Raw genomic sequence first — 23,142 nt, forward strand, 5'->3', positions numbered from 1 at the left:
TATGGCCCGGATAAAGGTGGGTAAATCATGTGAGGTCGTTGGTCCAGTGGACAATGCAAGAACCCTTCCCCCTTTTTCATTCCTCTGGGATATATCACCCTTAACACAAAAGAGCCAATCTGGATTCAATTACTGAGCGTCCAGTAGAGTGCAATTTATATCCAAACGTTCATGCTCGGAAGATGGACGAGTTCACAGGGTTGCTTTATAATTAACAGTTAACCCTTACTGACCTTCCAGTACAGATTTACTGGACAAATAGTTTTCATGTTGAATGGTTGTTATGAGGGCAAAATAGAACATGCGTGGAATATGCATTCGTGTTTACGTGTGAACAAAGAGCTCAAATTAATCCGTATTTATCCACTGCTGGATTAAATGTCATGTAGATGGGCTAATACAAGCAACAATTGAGATGTAAATGGGTTGGTTAAAATTCTTTAATCCGTGTTTGTGTCAAGAATGCTGTCCAAACATGCATTATTGTTACAATACATTTTTGGTACACCCTGAATACTGAAGAGCTAAAAGCAGGTCAAAGTTGTGGCGCAGGTATTGGTGGTGTTGGTGGTTTTAATTGATGGACAGATTCAAATAACTGGCTTTCGTGGAGCTGGCATTGGATTAATTTATACCCAATACTCCATTCTGAATGTTGTTGTCCATTTGTCTCCCCGACCAGGTTTTACTGGGATTTGACCATGCTGCTGTTGATGGTGGGAAACCTCATCATCATCCCCGTCGGGATCACCTTCTTCAAAGACGAGCACACGCCCCCCTGGATCGTCTTCAACGTAGTTTCCGACACCTTCTTCCTCTTGGACCTTGTGCTCAACTTCCGGACGGGCATCGTCAAGGAGGACAATACGGAGATCATCCTGGACCCGCAGGAGATCAAAACTAAATATCTTCGCAGCTGGTTCGTAGTGGACTTCATCTCCTCTATCCCGGTGGACTACATCTTCCTCATCGTAGAGACACGCATTGACTCTGACTTCTACAAGACTGCGCGGGCTTTGCGGATCGTCCGGTTTACCAAGATCCTCAGCTTGCTTCGCCTCCTTCGCCTTTCCAGACTCATTCGCTACATCCACCAATGGGAAGAGGTAGGAAAATAATCCAGGGATTGGGGGTGAGGGGGTTTACAAAGTTTTGGTTTGCTTACTCTCGGCAATTGACTCTCTTACATGTAATGCGATGGGCTGGATATCAGTCCAAGGTGTATCCCGCCACTTGCTCAAACTCAGGCTGTGGGTCACCCATGAACCTAATTTGGACAATTAGTTTAGAAAATGATGGATGGACAGGAAATGGACAGCATGTTTTTAACAGGGGTGTTTAGAGATCCAAATGTTTTTTGACGATTCCCTTGTTAGATACTAACCTTGCTAGCTTTTTAGAAATCCAATTGTTTTTCGTTACCTTTCTGTAGGGAAATTCTTCCGATGAATTTCATCCAATTTAGTGGCACTAGCATCCTACTGCAGGTATGTTTGTGCAGCACATGTCCCCTGGGAGGGAGGCGCACTTGTAATTATGCACACCGATTGAAGAAACTCTTTTTCGGCCCCTCGGGCGTCAGTGAGTTGATAAAACCACAGTGTTGATTGGCGTTTCTCTCTGTGCGCCCATCCAGATAGTGGTGGGACCGCATATCCCCCAGAGGTTTTTCCGCGATACGAGCGTGATTGTAATTGCGACATCATTTGGAAAAGTTCCCGTCGCTCTGACGCGTGGATCTTGTTTGCTCTCAAAGGTAAAAAGATACAACGTGAAAGTGTCAGTGTGGGATTGAGAAGAAAGAATGGAAACACAGAAGACTCCAGGGCTCTATATTGGTGTACAGTCATATTGACACAAACAGAACCAAATCCATCGACAGCTTAACAACAATAATGACGGGTCTATCAATCCTCTCGGTTGCACAATCAAAACAATCAATTAGACACCTTCACCCATGTGCATGACAATCGGAAGGTACTGAATAGAACCTGATTGCCAATCAAAGCACCTTTTCACTGGACCTGTCCATCGTCCGTCCTCTTACAGGTGCTCTGTTATTACACAACCACCCAGCCTGCACACTGTGTGGAGATCAGTGTGTGCTGACATCAATCTCTGTGATGCCATTTCAAACAGAGGAAAAGTTCAAATGAATCACTCGGAGTAGAATCTTCCCCTCATGCATGCCCTACGCCGCTTCTGGGAGCCCGAACGAAGACATCACGGCATATCCGCTCCGACTTTTAACTTGACGTGGGGGTCGGCACTGTGGTGAAAAAAAGCAGTTGCGTGTTAAGCCTGAGCACTGAGGCGACAGCGTGATTAAGGAGGAAAAATCGCAAAGGGAACAAGCAGATTAGATAATTAAATAAACATCGATACCTCATGGGCAGCACAATAGATTTCTGGTTAGCACGTCTGCCATGCGGTCGAAAGGTTCCGGGTTGGAATCTCGGCGATGTGAGACTTGCATCCTTTCTTGATAGCTGTTTATTTTCTGAAGGTACTGATATTTAGGTTAAAAAACTGTGGACAAAATTTGCCGGCAACTATAACCAAAAAAGAGACAGCACAACTTTGCACTGCCAGCTGCCATTTGCATGTTTCATGCGGTCGCAGGTGGCGGACGAGGGCGACTGGGCTGGCTGATGAGTACCAGTTAGGCAGACAGAGTAAAAGGCCAGCTTTGCCTCAGCGCCAGCCTACTCCAGATGCATCCTCACACAAATGTCATGTGTCACACAGGAGAATAACTTGTCGCCACCTGACTGACTCTTTGACTTTTCCCATTGACGTTTCCTGCTACATTTGAATATTTTGGGAGAGGAAAAAAAGCCTCACAAGGCACTCCTGTCTGACCCTTTGAATGTTGAGATAAAAAGGAAGTCAAATAAGGAGGTTCTGTTGGTATTTCCCATAAGACTTCCACATTTCTTGGATTGTTTTTTTTTTTTACCCTTTAAAACCACCATACTTCTTGCTTGCCTAAAGGTTGAAATTACTTCTATTTTATGGATTAATATCACCACACAGAAACCCAGAAAAATCTTAAAAAATATTTCTTCCTATTCACAGACAATGTAAATAAACACACAGGCACTCACACTAATAATGTAAACATTCGTCAGAAAAGGCGCACTGCCGCACATTTTTATTTTGGTTGTGCAGATTTTCTGATCGACCTAAGTGTCACTTCATGAAATGTACGCACGTCGACCTTGAAACAAGGGCGTTCCCTGGTGCGCTTATTGTCCCAGAGGTTTAAGCACTGTACGAAGGTCTAGCGCCACTTGATGATGAAACCTCATATTGCACGTTTTGAGTCATTTCACAGGCGCTCACGGCGGGTGACAAATGTCACCGGGGGACTCGACTGATTCGTGGTGACTTGCGGACAAGGCAGGGGGGGGGGGGAAATGGACACACCTGTCTAATATATACGACTACCGACTGGCCAAAGGCTGTAAATGTGTCCCCTTCCGCATAATAACGACAGCTCGTTGGCGACATTCTGTCATAGTAACTGGTCGGAAAAAAGATCAGCTGCAGCGGACTTTTTGTTCTTCCCACCTATAAGGCGCATTTCCACATGCCGATGATACTCGCGGGCAATTAGGCTCAACCTGAATTGACCAAATCAGGCCTCTTTGGTGGTTGCTTACAAGTTTGGGTGTGTCCGATGCCAAAACAGGAAAATACCCGTAGCTTGAAGAAAGCTGCATAAAAAACGATTTAAACGTGAACGGTTTGTTTGTCCATTTACTGCAGCAAAGTCTCCTAAGGTAGACACACAACATTATCTCCATCGTTACTGTATGTCGTTTCTCTACATCGAGTGCTTCAAGACAAGTGTTTAAAAAAAAAAAAGGTCATTTTCACGGCGCATAGTGCAGATCTTTCGTGACTCATCACACCGTGCAATATTTAGCTCTTGTCACAAGACTGGATGCCATCCAGCATTGCTCACTTAAATGACATCAATTTTTTTGATATGGCAGAATTGGCACACGGAAACATCCAGACACGCACGCACATAAAATAAAACACTCACTGCATTATGAATAGCGTTGTGGTAGTATCAACCAGTTTCTATTATTGTTTGGCTTTAATTTTCTCTTCAGTATGGAGTCACTCAAAAGCCACTTCTTGCGGGGAGTGTTTGACTTGAGTAGAGCTGAAACAAACGTTGCACATTGCATCGCTTAATACTGCAGGGAGTTCATTTGAACAAACTCTCCCTTCTTTTATGTTTTTCTTCTTTTGTTTAAGGATTCTAGACAAACAGGATGGAATAACCCCCCCAAAATGTACCATTTGTATTACTAGCCCAGACAAAATAGTATGTGAGTGATACAAGATTTTTTTTGATTTTTTTTAGTCAAGACCAATAAACCAGATTCACATTATAGTTTAAATGAGCCGACACAATAGAGGACATTCATGTTCTGTCCACTGATAGGAGCAAGTCTGCCTTTGCTCGGCTTAAGTGCAGCCAAAGAGGTTCTATTATGAATAATGTGGCAATTTTGGACATCTGACGGCGCACTTCACTCGACGTCATTTTGGCCTGCATCAAAGGATTAACTGTTATGCAAGTTCATTTGGATTTTTTCATATTTTTTCAATAATAATCTCTGTCCATTGACTTACATTAAAAACATTGCTCTTTTCCACATACTGTCCATCCATTATAATGAGAAAGAAATACCCGTCCAATCACAAACACATAATTGCGACATATATCTGGACCAACCAGTCATAATAATAATAATAATAATAATAATAATAATAATAATAATAATAATAATAATAATAATAATAATAATAATAATAATAATAATAATAATAATCACATCCAACAGATTCTATTGATGCGTATATATTTCTTCTCATCCCTCCCCTGCTCCACACGCGAGATATAACCGCTTGTCCTTAAGAGGGGCGCAGTGTGTTAGCAGCCCAAAGCACAGACATGTTGGCACATCATCACAAAAGAGTTGAAGTGTCCTTACGCATGCTACTTGACCCCCAAACTGCTTCAGTCGGCCATGCCAGGAGATAAAGAGAGGAGGGCTTCACGGGTCAAAGCAGAGCTGGATGTTTTTGGCGACGGTTTATCTTCACTCAATGTGTTTGTGTTTTAAAAGACCAAATCTTTATTAAGTTTTAAATCTGATTAGGAATCAATGAATCAAATGGATGTTTCACCCACATTTGAGATTTAAACTCGTATATTTTTAGGATTATCATCATGGAAGTTAGGCTGGAATTGCTTTACAATGATTTGCCGTAAATGGACCATATTGCTGATTAATAACCATTTCGGATTTTTATCACATCAGTCGCGTTTACTGTAGCATTTAGCCACAAACGTTAATTTTAAAGATGAAATATCACCGCGTGCAGTCATACCGTTGCAAACGATGTTTTGACCAAGTTCAGGTCTAGAAGAGTTGAGTGAAAGTTTTATCCAAACCTAAATTTGGAAATCACCCTCTTTAGACATTTTCAACCTTGGACTCGTGAGTTTGACTAGGGTGTCCCTAATTAACTGAAATATGTCCTTAAAAGGAATCATACACATCTGCGGCATCTTTCACTCTTGCCAGCTTCCTCTTGTCACTTCTCTCCGGGATAAAAATAAGTCTGTGACCGGATATTCTCCTCATCCGAGTTGTCTCCTGTTGATGAACCAGTGACTTGGATGCCATTACTCATCCCGTTAAGATCAGATTCCGTGCAGCACGCTAATGATTCAGCTCCGAGGGCGACCTCTCGCCATCCTCCTCAGAACTGTTTCAACCCGCCGAGTCCATCAACGTTTTAGGAAATGTTGTTGAGAGGAGCATGGAAAAGTGCTGGAGTAGTTTTCGAAACATAAAGAAATAATGTTGATGCTCTGATTATCCGTGTGTGCTTTATCAAAAGATACGTAGTCATTTATTCCTTCTACTGGTGACGTACTGAGTATCTGCTTGAAGAGAGTTTTTTTATTCGCTCAAGCAAACACAAATTGAGGTATGACGTCTTTTTTGTTGTCGGCTAATTGAGGCATGTTGTCGATTTGAGAAAACACATTTATTGATTTAAGTAGAAGACGAAGCCTACTCGGGAACAAATTGAGGTTTATTTGATATGTGGTGTTTATTTTTTTTGTAGATGACTAATTGAGGCCATGCTGTCGATTTAAGATGAGGCAATTAATTTTGAGGGGAAAAAAACGCTTCCATTTTTTCACGCTCGGGCGCCTTGATAGACATGGGCCACCCCTCCTCAGCACCGCCCCCCATCCTCCCCATCCCCGGGTACCTGAAACTGTGACCACTTCTCACTCATTAAATCCACGCAAAGTTACTTGAAGAAGGTAAATCAACTCATCAGTCGCCACTCGCTGACCCGTCTCCTCGGTCAAGGAGTGCTCTTTGAGAGATAAGAAAGAACGCAAGAAAAGATTTAATGAGCCATTATGGGGTGCACAATGAGGCTCTCCGGCGACACTGACAGGTCCCCAACACTGTGAATGGGCCCCGTTGTTATATGAAGAGCCACCCAAGTGGATTGAGTTTTTAAAAGACCATTGCACATAAATGTGTGATCCAGCACAAACTGAAAGGCACATCTCGCCAGGAAGAATGTTTTGTTTGTCTTTTTTTCATGGGGTGATCGGTGCCCTGCAGGCCTGTTTAGACAGATGATGGAAGGGTGTTCCCTGTGGTCCACTCCCAGGCCCACTTCTCATTCACCGCATGCACTTCATCCACCATGACGGCATGCATGCACATGACATCTCGGTGAAGGCCTTTATTTATTTATATTTTTTGCAGAAGATAAACCCTTCCCGCGGGTCAGCCATGGTGTTAGCTGATTAGAAATGAACTTTGAGGCACGCACGGATTGATTTAATTGATAAAGCTCATTACTTGTCACACTGAAATTGTGTGTCAATCAAGCACGGGTGATGATGCGGCACGGGGTAATTACGACACGACTCATTACATTAAAATTTGCAAATATGCACATATTAAAATAAAAAATGAGTGCGTTTTGAAAAATATAGCACAATTTTATTTTTAAAAAATCCTTGATTACTCTCCACCTGACTTACTTAAAAAATGCTTTAAAAATGATAACAAATTGCAAATTATTCCTCTTCATTGACCAGCACCTGTAAGTGTGCCACAAATAGCCCTTTTGCTTAAATTTCCTTCCATTTGACTCAAAAACAGTCATTTCCCATCTGGAAATACGATTTGTGAAATGAAATGAAAAATATATCAGGAGCTCTGTGACGAGACAGGAAAATGAGGGGTACCTCATGATTTATTCAATTGCCACAGAAGTGAATTGAACACTTTTAAGTTTATGGAATGCCATTACAGCAGTGAGAGGAAATCGGACATCCTGCAACAACGTGCAGTGGAATTTTTTTTCCAAACCACTGCATTTAAAGGAAGATTGCGCCCTTAATAAAAGGAAAACAAACAAAAGCGCCCAGGGCTAAACATCAGTAGGAAGCAAATGGGCAGGAAAGAGTGGCGTGTTTTTTGTGTATCTGTCATCCACTCTTGAGAAAAGCTGCCCGACGCTTGATTCGCACCCTGGCACACTTTCACAGGCGCTCTTCCATGATGGAGTTACAATGATGTGATTTGAAGGTAGAGCGTCGGCGGCGGCGGCTCCTCTCGCATCGTCCCGACAGAAGCACAACATCGGGCGCCTTGTTCATAACACGCCAGCAAATAAACACGCACAGGAATAGAATCAACAAGCAGGGAAGTCAACAACAGACACTTTATTCTATTAGATGGTTGATTTCCCCCTCTGAAGTTCCAATGAACATCATTTAAATCCATTACAGGTGATCAAATAAGCATGAGAAACATAAGTATAATTTCAAGCAAATCAATTCCACAACAACTTATTACTGCAACAATTGTTCCCTGCAGAAATAAAATGCAATCATCTTTTTATTAACTGAACAGGCAATGTTAATTTCATGTTGTCTTTTGTGATCATCATAAAATATTTTAATCACATTTGCTGTTGAACTCAGTCTAAGTTTTAAAGTTTTAAAAGTACTTTTTTTACGTCATCCTTTTAATGCATAATCAACAACAAATCATGACAATGTCACTACAATGTTAGTCGATACTCACAAATTTAATATGCCATACAAGTGAAAAAAAACATGTGAACCACAGTTATTCAGAGTATATATATTTTGTAGTGTCTGACATCGAATTGATTTAACACCTTAAACCAAACAAACAAAAACAACACCAAACTACACTAACCACTGTATTTATCTATTTAATGGACAAAAACGACCAGATGAAAGGGTTGATGTCATCATTTCTTGCTCACAACCAAGATGAACTACGCAGTCTGAGTCGCAAGCCCTTAAAAGGCCCTGAGTGGATTTTAATCAGGTGTAGAGCAGTTAGCCGTGCTCTTCTGTGGGATTAAGAGGCTTTCCAATGGCCGCGGCCATTAAAATCTACACCGGCCCACAAGTCCTGCAGCGCCTTGCGAGTATATTTATCATTAGGATTAACAAAACCTGCCCGTGAAACAATCTCGGCCCAGGAGCGCCGTTACCTCCGCCCTGGCTTGCCATTATTGTATTTGGCTGAGTGGCCGATGATAGGAGTGATTCAGCAAAGTCACCGTTGGGAAAACAGGGGAGCGTCTCCCTGAGGAGGCTTGTCAGAACATCTGCATGTACCTGCTCATCTGTGTGTCGAAAGCTTTGGCTTTGCGAGGCACTTTAGCAAAATGTAATTAACCTTTCACTACTCCACATCCCTACAACTGAAACGTCCATCCGTCCATTTTCTACCGCTTAGCCGGAATCGGGTTGCAGGGTCAGTAGCTTCAGCAGACTTCCCTCTCCCCAGCCACTTCATCCAGCTCATCCTGGGGGATCCTAAACCACCTGAGACATAGTCTCTCCATTGTGTCCTTGGTCACCCCCAGGGTCTCCTTCCAATAGGACATAACGTACAAAGAATTTAGTACCCAGTGACAACGCCACCACACGATCAATCCCTTCAGCGTACGGGAATACACTCCTTGACAATCCACAGAGATTCTGGGAATTTATTGACCTGCTTTTCTCCTTGCAGATCTTCCACATGACCTACGACCTGGCCAGCGCCATGGTAAGGATCGTCAACCTTATCGGCATGATGCTGCTTCTTTGCCACTGGGACGGCTGCCTGCAGTTCCTGGTGCCCATGCTGCAGGACTTCCCCCCTGACTGTTGGGTGTCCAAAAATAAGATGGTGGTAAGTGTTTTTCCTGCGTTGGTATCCCATCCCCTCTGTGTGTTCCTGCCTGATCCAATCAGACGATACTCTGACTTATCTCCTTCATCCACCTCTGTAATTACTCCACTAAAGCCCTTTAGCATCCTGTGAGACCTTGTCTTGCGTATCTGTCATCTTAAAGCCGAAATTAAATCAACTGTATTCGTCAGCCAAATGTGCTCACGTGCAATCAATTAAGTGAAATATGCATTGATCTTATATTTAATTCTTAAATGATACTTTTTGACGTTTTATCGTCCATCCAATTTCCGGAACTGCATTCCCTAAAGACAGCGAACGTGTCGCGACTAAATCGGCCGTGTTTCCGATGGCCTCACGTTACCTTAGCATGCGACAGGTTACCCACCGTAATTTATAGCCTATTTTTGTGAGGCCAAGAAATTGATCAGTGAGCTACCCCTCCTCCCTTTCAGTGTACATCCCAATGAATCAAACGTACATTTAACCTCTACGGAATGCCAATGAGGAGACTGCTTCCCTAAGGGATGGCTCATCAATATACGCGCGAAGGTCAGCGTCTCTCGGGAACCACCGGTGCCATTGTGTGCCGTGTGTTAGTCATCACTCGGAAATTTATCAAAAATAAAAGTGATGGTGCGTGTTGGAATACAGGCGGCGCAGATTGAATAGGCTTATTGGTTTCGACCCAACAGGCACCTCTTAAAAGTGATTACATTCGGTGTTAAAAGCAGCCTTTGTGCAAAGGGAAGGTCTCAGCCAAGAGAATGTCTGCAGAATTTGATGCATCAACAGATATTTGTGTGAAGCATTTTTGTGTACGATCCACACCCTTTAGCATTTACTTGCTAATCTGGCATGTTGTTTCCAAGAACATCACATTTCTTGTGATTATTATCATTATTTTGAGAATGAAAGGCACATTTTTCTTGAAAATGTTTGTTCCCCCCCGAAAGTCCTTCATCTTCAAATTAATTATTACCGTGTTCGGGTAGCTAACGGATAAACACAGTCAGCCTGGCTCTGCTTCTTATTGGACCTATTGATGGTGCTTTCATCAAAATGTGAGCGCAATTAATCTATGGCTAACCCTAACCCTTGTTTAGTTTCAGCTATTTTTTGCTGTCTTTATAGATGTTCTATTTGTAGCTCTATCACAAGGTTTATACGCACGGCCTGATCTGTGTGTAAATTTGTAAAGTCCAAATTGATAAATCCCATACTTGATTTGGGAATGTTGAAACGCACACTTTACGCACACGTCTGTCCGTACGCACGCATGATAAAAGAGCTCCCTGGATAAGCTTAAAGACGATTTAATATTCTTACAAGAAGCAACAACAAACGTCCAGCAAAAGCAGCTTGTGGCGCATAGAAAAAATTCAGGAATAGCCAAAGAGTAATTGATTTGGCCTGTGTCAAACAGTGAGCTGTCCTTGAGGTCCGCGCTCTTGTTAGCATTTGACGTGAACCAAAGTGGCTGAATAATTGATGTAATCGAAGGGAACGGCGTTGTGCAAATACTACGGCGAGAGCCCACTCTGAGGAGAATATACGGCTCGCGGTCAGCTGTGCGTGCCAGAACAGATGTCACATGAGTAGTTACATCGCTCAAGGTATGATGTATTTGGTTCATCATGCCTCGGTGCCTCGCTGACATGCCGAGCGCTCGCTTGCTCCGTACGCCTCGCCTTCCATCATGAGAAACGACAGATGTTGCACACCCATTTCCCTTGAGATGTTGCACAGTTTAGCTAATTTTAGCCTGCAATACGTGCCTGTCGGAATTCTTTTTCCCAGGCATCAGACTTCCGACCTTTTGCCTGGATTGACACTGCAGGTGTAAATTAAACAACATCGAAGCACGGATACACACAATGTTGTAGAACAACCCCGTCAGCTTATTGTCGTTCAAGATGATTTTTTGTAACACGGAGAAGGGAACTTTAACTTTAAGTAATCTGAATGATGTGCTTCAGTAGGTACTGCTGAATTGGTTAGCAACAATACTGAAATGGGCTTCACGGTTTACTCTAAATTGTAATTGATGTGAAGGTGTGAGCCTGAATGTTTGTTAGGCGTATGACTCTCAGTAATAAAAGACGATTCGATATATATCGCGATACATGTAGTTTGATACGATTCAAGGACTGTTCGATTTTCAATCAAAACCGATTTTCCAATTCAAATCGTTTTGTTTTTTTGTTACACCCCTATAGCAAGGACTTTGCATTCAGTATTCTGTAACCTCGTTTAGCAACACGAGAGAACCGAAATGTTCAACATCCTCCTTCATTCGGATGTCCCCGAGCTGAGCGACAAAAAATATGCACTCTAAATCCTGCGAGATGGAAACATGAAGCTTCTCATCCGCCAGCTCTTTGTTTTCTTTCACACACTAAATGCTGTCTAATTAATTGCATTAACTAGAAGAATAGTTCTCAGTGTGACGGAATAACAAATAAATCTTCTGCTTTTTCCATTCCAGGCTATAGCAGCCTACCCTCTTATTACCTGGGGTTCTGCATCACTTCAATTCTGCCAGAGTCATTGAAGTCGACATCATTTCTTTTCAAATTAAAAACATTTCTCAGGTGTTTTAATGAAATGTCTAACATGGTCAAAATACCCTGAGTTTTAAGGATAACAGCGCATGAAACAGTCCTGAGAGCTCTTGTTAAGTAAGCAGTGGCTTCCTCCATGGCATCCATTCTTGTTTACTCTTTTACTTATCATCGATTTGTCAAGATGGCAGCGCGTGCCAGAGATTTCTCTAAGTCTTTAGCCAGATTTTTATTTATCTCATCGAGCATTCCACGGCATGCTCTTGCAGTCATCTTTACATGACAACTGCTCTTAGGAAAAGTATCAACAACGTAACATTTTCTCCATCTGTTATGATGGACAGATTTAGAGATATTCTTGTGACCCTTTTCAGGTTGGGTTCAGGTTCTGTTCACGTCAGGCAATGCTTCTTGAGAACTTATTAGTGGTGTGGAGTTTTCATTAGGTCGGGTAGATTTTTGATTGGATCCCAGGTTGGCAGGACTATTAACTCTGGAAAAAAAACATAAAATATATACCATGTCGTATCAACAGATTCTTGATTCTCTTGATTTGATGCTCACTGAGCTGGTTTTGCTGATGTCGCTTTGAGTTAATAATTTAACAATATGCTGGATACTGCTTTTCTAATTTCTGCCAAATGTGTGCTGGTCTGCTTAGCTTTAGACATGATAATGGTTCCATGTAATTTGGCAGTCTTAAGGCAGAGCTTTGCAAAAAAAAAAGTACCAAAGAGACCCAACTATGTAAACTCAAGCAGTTAAAAAAACAACTCTGCCATGGTATGTGCACTCTGCGATACGAATTTTTCGACCTCTAGCCTCTGGCATTATTTCACCGGGTCATCGCTTCCTACCTTTCCAAGAGTGGCGCTAATAAAATGGCTATCTCGGCTTTTTTTCGACTGTGGAAATTAGTTTGAAAGCAATTTAGACATGTCAACTCCCAGAAGAAATTTCTATTGATTGACCATGAACTACTACAAAGATCTAAAGAGGGTAAAAGAAAAAAAAAATGTGGAGGCCATTTATCTACAAATAAGAAAACCCGGCGAGAAATCGCATCTTTTCTAAATGGCTGACCTAGTTTCCTGCCACACACGCCAGCGTCTCCCGTGTGTGTCACGCCTTATTCGCCTGTGCTCGGGCTTCCGTTTTACGCGTTTGGGCCCAAAATGTCGGATCGGTGCGTTTGCATATTGAGACGGCGCACTCTGGCAGCTGCCTCAAGTGGACAGCTGCCATTGCTTTGCGTCTTTTAAGAAGGCGTGCGGGCGAGCATCCGAAGAGCCCCGCTGACATTTGAACGTGCCTTCGACAGGATTAGCAAGATGGCACATGCATCTTCTGTTTGTTTGTTCCCCCCCTCCCCCCCCCTGCAGAACGACACGTGGGGACAACAGTATTCCTACGCCCTGTTTAAAGCCATGAGCCACATGCTGTGCATCGGCTACGGCATGTATCCCCCGGTGGGCATGACCGACGTATGGCTGACCATCCTTAGCATGATTGTGGGCGCTACGTGCTACGCCATGTTTGTGGGCCACGCCACCGCCCTCATCCAGTCGTTGGACTCGTCGCGACGGCAGTACCAAGAGAAGGTGAGTCAAATTAGAAATTATTAAATTAGAGTAATAGGTTGAACTCCCATTTAATGCTTAAGAGATGTTCCAGAACCAAAATCAGCCATTTTAAAAAAACATTTTTCAAATAAAAACAATATATAAAAAAATATAAATTTTCAAAATAAAAACATGATATAAATACATAACATCAGAAATGTACAATATAAAAATAAAATATAATAGAATAAAATATTTTTAAAATAAAAATATATTAAAAAAATTACGATATACATAAAATATATATTTTTAAAATAGAAACATGACATCAGAAATATACAATATAAAAAGAAAGAAATATATTTAAAAAATGGATTTATCCTTCCCCTTTACCCTTATGCACTGCTAGCCTTGAGTTCCGCAACTCACTTTCAAAAAGTATCTACCTTGTCCATGAAATGGTACAATTTATAAAGTAGCGTAGAAAAGTCCACTTGTGTGCTGAGGCAATCAAGTCAAGCACCATTGAAGCAATCAGGATATAAGAATACGTTTGCACTATGATCCTGGCAGCCACTGCAGACCAATCTCCCCGAAACATAGTGTGCCATGCCGTTTGGAACATTGTCTTCTCCGTACCCGAGTTTTGCTCAATTGGAATTTGGTAGTATATCTTTAGAAGAATTCCAGGCAGCAAATGTGTGATGCCATGGAATACTGTACTGTACCTAGGAATTCCCATCTCAGTATGAATCGCCTCCAAGATTTAATGTGCCCTTTTGTGTGGTTTAATCGTGCTCACCTTTTTACCATCGTCAAATAGCTTTCTCATCCTACAATGTGTCAAATTTTCTGACACTTTAAAAATCTCACTGAGCATCCGGCAACCTGAAGTTGGACCGTCTGTCTCCAGTAATATGCTTTGCTAAGCAGACCATGATTTTTCCATTTGGGCAACCTCATGCGGCGAGGAACCCCAGCATTCCCACTTTGTTGGGGGGGGGGGTGGGAAGCCCCGACAGCTGGCTCATTGAAGCCGCCTTCCATAGGCGCCCGGCGTGGGCGATAATGAGCTGATCTGCCGGGCTGCCACATTTCTCGCCGTCTGTGGCGCGTGGGAGAGAATAGATGGGAGGGTGACCTCCGTCGGATGTTGGGCTCGCTTATATTCAGAAGGTGGATGAGAGGGAGTGAAAGAGGTTTGATAATGTAATGGGACTTTCAGGTAGCTCAGAGTGGACGTGTTTAATGTTTCACCTTCACGGCCAGGATGACTCGCACCGCTAATACGGCGGATCTGAACGGCAATGTGCTGACAGTTAAAGCTGAGCTTTTGTTTTGATTGGCGCTATTAATGTATTGCCTCGAGCAGGTGTCCTTATTATTTTGCCGTGAATCCTGATAAAAATGAAGAACAGGCCAAATGGAATCATACCAAATGGTACGGTCGAGTCACCTTATGTCATCCTATGTCAAGACATTAGTAAGAAAAGTAGGCTAAATATAGTTTACTAAATAAACTTACAGTTTATGCTTTTGGGAAGATCTATTCTGGAAATATACGTATGTGCTTGGAGAGAAATATTAGAAATAAAGAAATAAAGATTGCAAAAATATGGCAATGTTTGTGAATGAGTTTTTCAGTAATTAGCCGAGTTAGGTTCCACAGGAAAAACAAAATAATCGGTGTAATTTTAGTATCATTCCTAAACAGCTGGTATGTTCCAGCGTCCTTAAACATCCTAAAGCCACATTTTTCATTTTCTGGGTTCACTCTCGACCTGCCTAAAGATCCTCAGGAATCCCCCTCGCTGCTCACTTGAAAAAAAACCTGCACTCTCGCAGCCTGCAGACAGGTTATTTCTGCGGCAAGCAATTAAATTTTAAAATGGCGGGTTCTCCCGTTTATCTTTTTCGCACACTTTGGTGATAAGATGCGCTCTACCGTGCACTGCAAGGGGACTCTTTGCCAGTGCCGTGTTTCTGGATTGAGAAGGGATTTTGTACATGAAATATGCATCAACTAAAATTAAATATGCATATTAACTACAAAACAACATACCAAAAAAAACAATAAAATGTACTATAACATATAATATTATTTATGTAATTAATTGTGGAATATTTATATTAATTCACATCCAATACAATACAATACAATACAATTATTGTGTTGTAAAATCAGGCGGAGATATTATTATGAAATTGGCGGCATTTACTTACCTTGAATAAAAAGAGCATCAAGCAAAGCAAAACAGCCAGGATCAACTAGCAACATGCTAATCATCACAGATTCCGTCACACTGGTCATTTGCATATTACGTGGTGGATGCCTTTCTTTAATAGGCCATAAACCCATAAAAATGTGACCTGTCACAAGCATTTAATGCATGTTAATGAACTTGCAAAGTCAGGCTCAGGGAAGCACCGGCATGCGGTAAATCGAGCTCCCATAAACACATCTTTAACACCATAAACTGTGAGAGGCATTAGAAGGACGAGCAAGCAAGGTGATGTACTTAAAAGCTCATATTGGCTGGATAATGGCAAGTCTTTATTGGTGACATGAAACTAAACACATGTTCATGGTGGATACCTCAGCCAAGATCATATTAAAAAAAAAAAAAGTCTTCTTTGCAATATACTATACTGTATTGAACATTGAAGGCCAGACTTGTGTTTTAAGACAATTGTAAAAGCATCATAAAGAACTACAACAATGATTTCACTTTATATGTCTGCTTCAAAAGACATACATTTTCAAATAAGTGATTTTTGTTTTTCGTTTATTAAAATAAATATTAAGCGGAAATCATCATGCAACCAGATAAGGGGATTTGCCTGAATCAGCGGAACGAATGAATGAATGAATAATTAAATAATTAAATAATTAAATAATTAAATAATTAAATAATTAAATAATTAAATAATTAAATAATTAAATAATTAAATAATTAAATAATTAAATAATTAAATAATTAAATAATTAAATAATTAAATAATTAAATAATTAAATGCCACTGAAAAGCTAAAGAAAAAGTAAATTCTTTGGTTTATCGCACTGAGGCTGGGTAATGTTTGTGTAAAAGCTGTATCAGCCATATATAATTTTATATTTTTATATTTGTGATAGTAATGGTATGTATTGTTTAGATTCCATTTGATTTGACTCCATTTTACCTTTCGTCTTGTAGCTGTGAAGATTTAAAGTCCGTGTTTATGGAAAGATATTCAAACCATTTCTAAATTGAAAGGCATTTTGCCTGTTTTGTGTGGCACGGTGATTGAGAGGTTTGAGTGGCTGGTAATTGGAAGATCGCTAGGTCGATACCGAAGCCCCCAGTCGGTTCCGCTATTTCGTCATCACAGTGAATTTCCTTACTGTGGGAATGGGAGGGATTATCTTTTCAGTTAGATTACTTGCAAACTCAAAGTTGTCTTCCTTCACACTGCAGACTTTTATTTATTTATTCATTTTTCTGTACTGTTGTTTGCATTTATCGTGTCGAGGAGGTGCAAAACTAACGTTCGGGCACATGTCAGTTAGGCTCCAGGATAGCCGTGACCCCAGTTGTGGTAAACATAACATCTAATGCCTCCAATTATAATTTCGTATTTTGGAAAAGATCAGGCAAGAACACACAGCCTGTTCTACTGCTTAGCGGTAAAGTGTGAAGAGCTACATTTTGGATGGAAAAAAAAAGGAGTTTCCATCAAGCTTTTGTCGTAGCTAACAAAAATGATAGTTTCACATTTTTCCGTCTGGGACATTTGAACAAAAAAAAAAATCTCCAAGCTTTTCACATGGAAAAGAGCAGGAGACGACGTGGAAAAAAACACTCTGATGGTGATAATTATCATCAGAAATTGACGGTATAATCTTTCCTGAATAGAATTCTATTACAATATGGCACCAGGAGATAAATGCCCGCGCTGTCAGAAACGAGCAAGCCGGCTTAAATGGGCTCTTAAATAGGAATCAGGCAGCCTGTTAACTGTTCCACAAAGTAAGAGAGCCGGGCAATCACACGAAATACTAAAAAGGATGGGGACTTGAAGTGTGGCCCCCACTGAGATGAAAAATTGCATTATTAGGTTCATTTTCACATGGAGCTTGCCAATCCTGCGCCGTGTGTAAATAGATTGTGGAAGACACAAAGCGAAGCTCTGAAATGAAATGAAGTGAAGCGACTCATCCTTTGACCGACGCGTAATGGAGAGGGAATAAGAAGGTGTGTGAAGAGCGACACTGTCACTTCGTGCCGTTTTATAGGTATTGATGTTTTAATAAGTTCAAATAAATGTATTTTTACATACATTAGAATATCGATATTTCAGCACAGTTTGTTCCTTAGCATTCTTTTCACGATCAAATATAATGTGAGTAGAGCTATCAAAACCAATCGATTAATCGACAACTATTCGAGCAGGTTGTTATTTACGAAATGGTTTCATCTTGTAAGCTAAGAAAAGGTTTTATCCGATTATTCGATTAAACGATGGAATAATCGAAATCGCTTCTAAAAATATTTGTGACCACCTGAAATGTGACCAATTCACATTTCATTTTGGTCTGGTTCTCAAAGGAACAGGTTGTTACTTACAGGATGGCTCCATCTTGTATCGGCGGTGCAGAAGAGAATTCCATCTGTGCAGATTGGGGGCACAAGATGGCTGCACGTGTGCACAGGGCACGTTTGCCATTCCGGCTCGCGTATAAGCCGCCGCCGCCGCTTATCTTCATCTATGAAAATGGAAATGTACGATGGGAAAGGGGAGGGTGGGTTGGATGTGGGGGCGCTGCAGAAAGAGGAGATAATCTCCCTCATTTGTGTCTCGTTACTTACGGACGCTCTGTTATACTTGAACTTTTCACATCAGAGCTTTAACGCTGGTGTCGGATGGCGCTATAGTTAATTCCAAGAGGGATGCCGTCCATTGAGTGGCTTGTTGAGACACGTCGGTCCCAAGCGTCTTCACTTCAAATTGGACCATGCTGCCCCTCCCATTTGAATCTCTAATTAACACTTGGCAATTAAACAAGTCTCCTTTGGAGTGGGGTGAGTTAATAAGCGATCTCAAAATGAGCATCTGTGGAGCTCAACGAGCTCTCATACTTGGCCAACCAAGCCACATCAGCAAATATTCTGTAATATTGGCTGCATTAAAATAAAAATAACCACATTTCATTTTGAAACAAAAATATCTTTTTAAAAAAAAAGCCACGTATTGTACTGTATTATAAAAGTTGTTTATAGAAATTGCACCCCAGAAATTGTTAGTCATCCATTTGGAGATACAATTGGAGATACAATAAATGTTTCTTGTTGGACACCAGCAATATTGGCAAAACAGACAACATGAGAGTCCAAATTCTAACAACTGAGGGATGCAAAAAAAGACACCCAGTGTAGGAATGATCCTTTTATGAAAACGATGTTTGTCTTTGGCCAAAAAAGCGTGTAGAGGATACAATCAACCCAAGGACACAGCTGTCAACAAGTTGAAGAGCTTAAGTCTCATTCTGCCTTACAGAAAAAGCCACTCGCTTCTCATTAGTCCAGACCTGACTGACGGCGGTAATTTAACACGTTTTCATTCTTCAGTCTGCCATGCAGAGTTACAGCCAAGTCCCAGGACTGTTAATGTACCCACGGGGTCCACACATTCAATCTTAAGTTTTGTAAATCATATATTTACTTATCTCCACTCTTGATCAGTTTTTAGATTACTATAATTCACGTAGTATAAAATACAAAAACAAATTATTATCACTATTACTATTGCAAATGAATCAAATGTATTGGCTTATTTCAATTGAGCACATTTTACAAAGTTGTTTCTCAAAATGTAATGTTTGATACAGTACATACAAAGATTAACATTGTGCAGATATAATAGTATAAAATGACGCACTGTGGACCAACCAGGCCATCGGTGGCTAAATGCGGGATTTCAAAAGCACGGAACAAAACGGAGCCGACCACCGCATGCGGCACTGTCTGCATGTACACATCAATCGAAAAACAAAGCTATGCGACAGTATTTTAATGAGGCCTTTGTTCCTGCCGCTGACTTTTGACTGAGCCACACAAGGTTAGCAAGAAGGTGACAGAGCAGTGTGGGGGGGAGGGACGGGGCAATAAATGTTTAGAATGTATAATCAAGTGGCTGACATCTGAATGAATTATTCACATCGTAATAACAACGACAAAAACATCAGCGTGTGCATAGAGAGCTGCACGAGACCGAGTGGAATTGGGGGAAAATAGGAACGATGTCGTTTACATACTATACATTACTAGCGGTATCATGCGTGACTACTTTATTCTATAGACTATGATTTCTGTAAACTACGGTAATTAACACTCAAAAGGATATCAGTGAGTCCAGGGACCATATTCTACATGAGTACAGAGAAAAAAAATCATTTTTATGGGTGATTTTGGGTGGAAATCAGCAAGTTAGCATTTTTCACCTTCAGCGATACAATGAGATGAAAACTTGAAATGAAAACATAAAAAATATTGTGATTGTTAATATTAAAGTATGAGATGTATAACGTTCTCATTACATTTGTAGATTTGTCCAAGTGGAGTGTCAAAACAGGGACGGTCGTGGCGGCTGCGCGGCAATAAGCTAATTTCCTGTCAGGCAGGAAATCATCTCGTCAGCTCATAGGTCGCTTTCTTTACATCTGTCAGCCTTCGCGCAGCACTGATTAACATACTTGGCCGGTACCGTGCACTCGAAGGGATTTGAAAAAGAAAAGCACAGGGACATTGTCTTGCGTTGTAAGATGAAAGCCAGGGGTAAATGGATTTATTAGATGCTGACAGTATATTTTCATGAATGTGAATGAAAATATAATAACCTCCGCCTTTGAAGCTTCACATGCTCGTGAAGACCCCGCCGTACTCCGCCAGCCAATCGGACGCCTGCGGTTTTTTTCCTCAGCACCTTGCCATTTCCCTTTCATCGTCACATCAGTAAAGTAAATTACCCTCGTGACACAAGCCATTCATCCATCATATGGATGAAGTATTTCATTTACGTCGGCCGTTTTACATTTGTTTGTCTGTCCAAAACAACTGCGGTACAAACCCCAAATGCATTGTGTAAATAAAAATGGAATATAATGAAATGTAATTGATACACTGCAGAGGCAAGATATTACATATTTTTTAAATTTGATGGCTGCTGCATGTTTTAAAAAAAAAAAAACAGGCCATGTTTTCCATTGTGTTACATAACCTTTCCTTTTACCAACACTCAATAAGCATAGAGGAATTGATTTTTTTTACCCCATTCTTGTAGTTGCTCAACAGTCTGGCGTCTCTAGTCTTGTATTTTGTGTATGCCAATGCCGTTTCAGTCTAGTCAAGTAGTCACAATCAAATAAGCAAGGAGAGGTGTTGATATTTTTTCACGCTTACGTGAGCAAGTTTACAAAAAACAAATATTGCACAGTGTGGTTAGACTCTGATAGCGTGTGGTTAGAAGCTTTGTTATTGTCTTGTTTCTGCCTGTGATACTCTTTTTGGATGTGTGCTGTCTCTGATAATGTTCCGTGTCCTCTTTGTGGCACGGCTGTCATATGCTGTATGTGGCGTCGTGGTGTGAAGGCTATTCCACAGATGTGTGGTGCAGTTTTAATGTCATGTTGAAGAGCCGTCCCGTCTTTGTACACTGTGATGGATTTGGTCAGGATCCTCTCCGCTGTTGCGAGCCTTTTCAGAATGACGTTTACGAGGGCGAGTGTTAAGGGTTGCCAGACCCAAAACGTTTGCGATCCCCCGCCTTGAACCATCACCTTCTCAGATCCTCTGTGACTGCTATATAGTGAAGTTTGTGGGTGGGAGGGCTACCAAAGGTCATCTGAGCAGTTCAATGTAGAGATTGTAGAGATCAAAGCGAAGATCTAGCCTCATCTGATTCGTGCGGGATTGTTCTTTTTTCGTTGGAGGGCGTTTTCTTTGGTTGAGGGTCAAGGATGCTATCTGTTATTATTCCCCGAGGGACCTTTGATGTGCATTTTGGCTTCTCCCGTACACACTGTCATGCTTTTGTTCTGAACAAACAGCATAAAGACTAACAGCACGTTTGACAAACTCTGTGATATGTCTTTGCCGGTGCGTGTCTTTGATGTCAGCTTCATTACAAGAGTCGGACTAAAAATAGCTGAATATTATTTCAATGCTTTATTGGGTTATTGTTTGGGGTTATTATGTCCAAATAAAACAAACTTTTAAATGTGATTTTCTTCTTTTTTTTTTTTTTACAACCAACCTCCACGTATTGATGTCCTTTCCGTGGCCTGATTTTTCTCCCTCAGTACAAGCAAGTGGAGCAATACATGTCCTTCCACAAGTTGCCGGCAGACATGAGGCAGAGGATCCACGACTACTACGAGCACCGCTACCAGGGCAAGATGTTTGACGAGGAGAGCATCCTGGGGGAGCTGAACGAGCCACTCCGAGAGGTATGGCAACCGCCGTCTTCCGGGTGCGGGGATAACGGCGTGCGCCCGGCATACGTAAAATAAACCCGCCCGGCCATCGCTTGGCATTCCCCACAGTTCACTTCACATTTGCTGACATTTTACCTTTACACCGGCAATGATGGAGGATCTCAGAAAAGGAAAAGCAAATGTCATTGTTTTCTCTAATATCCTTTCCTACGTGGAGTTGTGTCAGGTCATTGCATTTTCTTTCTGCGTCTCACAGGAAATCATCAACTTCAACTGTCGCAAACTGGTGGCCTCCATGCCGCTGTTCGCCAACGCCGACCCCAACTTTGTCACCTCCATGCTCACCAAACTCAAATTCGAAGTCTTCCAGCCCGGGGACTACATCATTAGAGAGGGCACCATCGGCAAAAAGATGTACTTCATCCAGCACGGCGTGGTCAGCGTGCTGACCAAAGGCAGCAAGGAGACCAAACTGTCGGACGGCTCCTACTTTGGTGGTAAGCAGCCTGCTTTTTGAATAATGGCCATTATTTCGCCGATATGAAGTCCCTTTGAGTTTCCGGTGGTGTGTTTTGTGCGGGCGTTCTGCACCTCGCTTAAAAATTCTCCCTCATGGTTTATGCAAGACTTTTTCCCGTTTAATTCACATCACAAGCTACCAATTCATTGTAGGACAAATGCTGTTGAATAGAATGCAGTTGAAAGGAAGGAGTACACATTTCAATGTTTGCTAGAGATTCAAACTATCACTCAGAAATGACCAAACCACTACAGGATTCATTTTAGTCGAATCAGTGCTCTGTATCAATTATAAAATCTGAAGTGGAAGAAGCTCAATAGCACCACCTACTGGATTTGTAATTGCGTTATGGTCAATTATGCAAAGCCACTCCTGTCTGAGTCGACACTGGAAGTTTGCCAAGGTCATTTTGCACTTAAGTCGAGTAGACTTCTTCATCGGTGGTCACATTATGTGTGGCGGGCGCGTGACACGTGCAGGCCGACACGGCCGCCATCTTGCCCTCACCAAATACCGATTCATTTGCCCGGCGATGGCGTATCATTTAGACGGCGCCGTTAAGTAATGAGAAATGGCGGCGAGGCGTTTGTAACAGCGCCCGCGACCTGACTTGAGGAAGTTTAATTACGCCTTGGCTGCTCAAGTTCGTCTGTGTGCCCTCTCGCTAGGGCGATTTCAGAAAAATAATGAAAAGATGGCAAGCAATCTTTCCTTCATTCTTTCTTTCTCTGCACAT

General features: G+C 41.6%; 1 protein-coding gene across 1 annotated transcript in view; it reads left to right on the forward strand.

Moving 5' to 3' along the window:
- hcn4 (hyperpolarization activated cyclic nucleotide-gated potassium channel 4) overlaps window positions 1-23,142 on the forward strand; it is a 50,541-nt gene that overhangs the window by 15,459 nt on the left and 11,940 nt on the right. The window contains exons 2-6 of the mRNA XM_061276719.1: window positions 683-1,106; window positions 9,129-9,290; window positions 13,237-13,455; window positions 21,752-21,898; window positions 22,143-22,383. Coding sequence (XP_061132703.1) covers window positions 683-1,106; window positions 9,129-9,290; window positions 13,237-13,455; window positions 21,752-21,898; window positions 22,143-22,383 — 1,193 coding nt within the window. The remainder of the gene's footprint in view (window positions 1-682; window positions 1,107-9,128; window positions 9,291-13,236; window positions 13,456-21,751; window positions 21,899-22,142; window positions 22,384-23,142) is intronic.

This window comes from Syngnathus typhle, linkage group LG4 (genome assembly GCF_033458585.1).
Source record: "Syngnathus typhle isolate RoL2023-S1 ecotype Sweden linkage group LG4, RoL_Styp_1.0, whole genome shotgun sequence".
In the NCBI taxonomy this organism is placed as follows: domain Eukaryota; kingdom Metazoa; phylum Chordata; class Actinopteri; order Syngnathiformes; family Syngnathidae; genus Syngnathus; species Syngnathus typhle.